We start from the raw sequence: 3,033 nt of genomic DNA on the forward strand, positions 1-3,033 counted from the left end.
ACACACACACATACATATATATATATAATTACGTTATTGAATTCTTTGTCGGCATGGAAAAAAAAAAGAAAAAGTTTTGTTGAAGTTAAGTCCTTTCAGTTTTTTAATGTTAAGCAGCACTAATCATTCTCATATGTCTGTAGGAAATACAAGCAGCTTGTGCTCTAAAGATTCAAATGCAATGTGGTCTTAAAAAATGGTCAGTGTTGCTAACCTTTCATTAAGGATCTGTGCTAATAAGGGTTTAGATTTAGGTGAAGACTTAGTGGTTCAAGTATAGCACCTGCCAACTCAAAAATATTACCTGTAGATCTTCACTTAAGTGTTTCCTTTAGTTCTATAGTTAGATGAAGTAAAGATAAACCCAAGATACCTGCCTTTCCATTTAGGTAGAGGACAATATTTGCTTACTGTTGACACTACTGAAACTGAGACCAGAACAGTGTAAATATTTCCTACTGAATTCTTTAAAATTCTGTGCCTAAAATAACCACAATCTATAAGAACTGGTAATGCTCAGCAGTACCAATGTGAGTCCTTTTGTGGGTAGAAGCACTTCCACTTAATGTCTCTTCTCTCCCTACACCCCTCTCTCTCTCTTTCCAGATGCAGCAGTTGTTCCATGAAAACTATGAACACAACCGCAAGGGTTACATTCAAGATCTTCACAACAGCAAGATCCATGCAGCCATAACTCTTCATCCAAACAAAAGACCAGCCTACCAATATAGGCTGCACAATTACATACTGAGTCGCAAAATTTCCGAACTGCGCTATCGCACCATCCAGCTCCATCGAGAAAGTGCTTTGATGAGCAAGCTCAGTAACACTGAAGTAAATAAGGAAGATCAGCAACTGGGAGTGATGCCATCTTTCAATCATTTCCAGCCACGTGAACGGGATGAAGTAATTGAGTGGGAGTTCCTGACAGGAAAATTTCTCTACTCAATGTTGGAGAACCAGCCACCCCGGCAGAGCCTGAGCAGTGTCCTGCGGGCTGCACTGGATGATACTGTGATGCAAGTCATGGAAATGATAAATGAGAACTCTAGATCTAGAGGAAGGCTGATTGATTTCAAGGAAATACAGTATGGCTACCGTAGGGTGGACCCTCTGCATGGAGTGGAGTACATCCTGGATTTACTGCTTTTGTACAAAAGGCACAAAGGTAGGAAAGTTACAGTTCCAGTGAGACGCCATGCTTACCTTCAGCAATTGTTTAGCAAACCTTTCTTCAAAGAAGCAGAGGAGCTGGATGTAAGAAGCTTGCTGAAAGATACCAACACTGACACTCAGTCTTTTTCTTTTCTTTCAAATTCTTTAAAGATTTTTTCCTCATCCTTCCAAGGCACCAAAGACATTGGGGGACACAATGACAAGAAAATACATATTCTTGTCCCTATCACAGGAAGATTTGATGTTTTCTCAAGATTTATGGATAACTTTGAGAAGACCTGTCTGATTCCCGGGCAGAATGTAAAGTTGGCAATAATTCTCTTCAGTTCTGAGCTGGGCCAAGACTCTAGCAAACACATAGAGCTAATGAAAAAATACAGCATTAAGTATCCTAAGGCAGATATGACCCTGATTCCGATGGCAGGGAAGTTTTCTAGAGGTTTAGGTCTAGAAATGGCCTCATCTCAATTTGACAATGGCACTTTGCTGCTGTTCTGTGATGTTGATCTGGTATTCACACCGGACTTCCTCCAGCGATGCAGAGATAACACTATTCAGGGAGAACAGGTTTACTACCCTATCATCTTTAGCCAATATGATCCAAAAGTTATATATGGAGGCAACCCTCCAGCTGACAGTAGTTTTGTTTTCACAAAAAGAACTGGATTTTGGAGGGAGTATGGATTTGGAATTACCTGCATTTACAAAAGTGATCTGCTTACTGCTGGTGGATTTGATACCTCAATTCAAGGCTGGGGACTTGAGGATGTAGACCTCTTTACTAAAGTGATAACATCTGGCTTGAAGGCTTTCAGAAGTCAGGAAGTAGGAGTTGTCCATATTTTTCATCCAGTTCAGTGTGACCCCAATTTAGATCCAAAACAATATAAAATGTGCTTAGGGTCCAAAGCAAGTACATTTGCCTCTACCATGCAGCTCGCTGGACTATGGCTACAAAAACATTTGGGTGTCAGGTACAATTGGACTCTCTCCTGACATCTCAGCCTATTTGGCCTTTTTAGGGGAGTTTACCTCATTATTGTTATTTTTTAATTTTGCTGTTGTAGTTATAAACTCCCTCCGTGTTGTCTTCCAAAGACTGTTGACCTCAAACAGGATGACTCTGCTGTTCACTGATGTTTCTTATACCTACTGAACTGTTGAGGTGAATTCCTTCATATTTCCTTCATTTGAAATTCAGTCAAGTCATGGAAATCATATGATCCAATGGAGCATATTCATCATGAGAGACTGCATCAGAAGAATGTTCTCTTTTACCTTTCAGATGCAGTGTCATCTTTGTTGCATTTCTCAGATTTGATGTGATACAAATATTTACTGGTGAAGGTACCACAAAAGTGCTTTATGCTTCTTCTGGGGATGGAACTCTAAGATAAACTTGAGTTTTATAATTTATATGAGGACTTATATGTCTAACGCTACTTTTCTTCATCCTTAGAGTTTTTAAAGTAAATGAATGACTATAATTGTATCTTTATTTTTTAAAAAAAGAGTAAAGCTGAGGAGCTACTTGCAAATACAATTGGTACTGGCTACCAAGGTCCTTAAATGTCTTATTATTAAAACAAACTCCTCATTGTTGTTCAGTCAAAGTGTAAATTAACTTTATTTTCCCAATGAACAGGATTTACTCAAATGCTTATGTACATTTTAGAAGATTTGTGAGCCAACACCCTTCATTTGCAGACAAGAACAAACTATGACTTAAAATGGTCATTTGTGACAAAGTGCAGGCATACAGTATTGTTATTTTAAAACACATAGTATATGTTGCTCCTTCTCTGTTTAGAATGAGTCTCTAATACATAATTTTCTTTTACATTCCTTTCATAAAGC

The 3,033-nt window shown here is 38.4% G+C and overlaps 1 protein-coding gene across 1 annotated transcript; it reads left to right on the forward strand.

Annotated features, from left to right (window-relative positions):
- Positions 1 to 550: 550 nt before the first annotated feature.
- Positions 551 to 2,583, forward strand: LOC103799679 (chondroitin sulfate synthase 3-like; the record flags this gene model as incomplete). The annotated part of the gene is made up of 1 exon (XM_009072020.1): positions 551 to 2,583. A coding segment is annotated over one exon (1,622 nt), but the record flags the coding sequence as incomplete, so codon positions are not given.
- Positions 2,584 to 3,033: the final 450 nt, after the last annotated feature.

This window comes from Acanthisitta chloris, unplaced genomic scaffold (genome assembly GCF_000695815.1).
Source record: "Acanthisitta chloris isolate BGI_N310 unplaced genomic scaffold, ASM69581v1 Scaffold46353, whole genome shotgun sequence".
NCBI lineage: Eukaryota > Metazoa > Chordata > Aves > Passeriformes > Acanthisittidae > Acanthisitta > Acanthisitta chloris.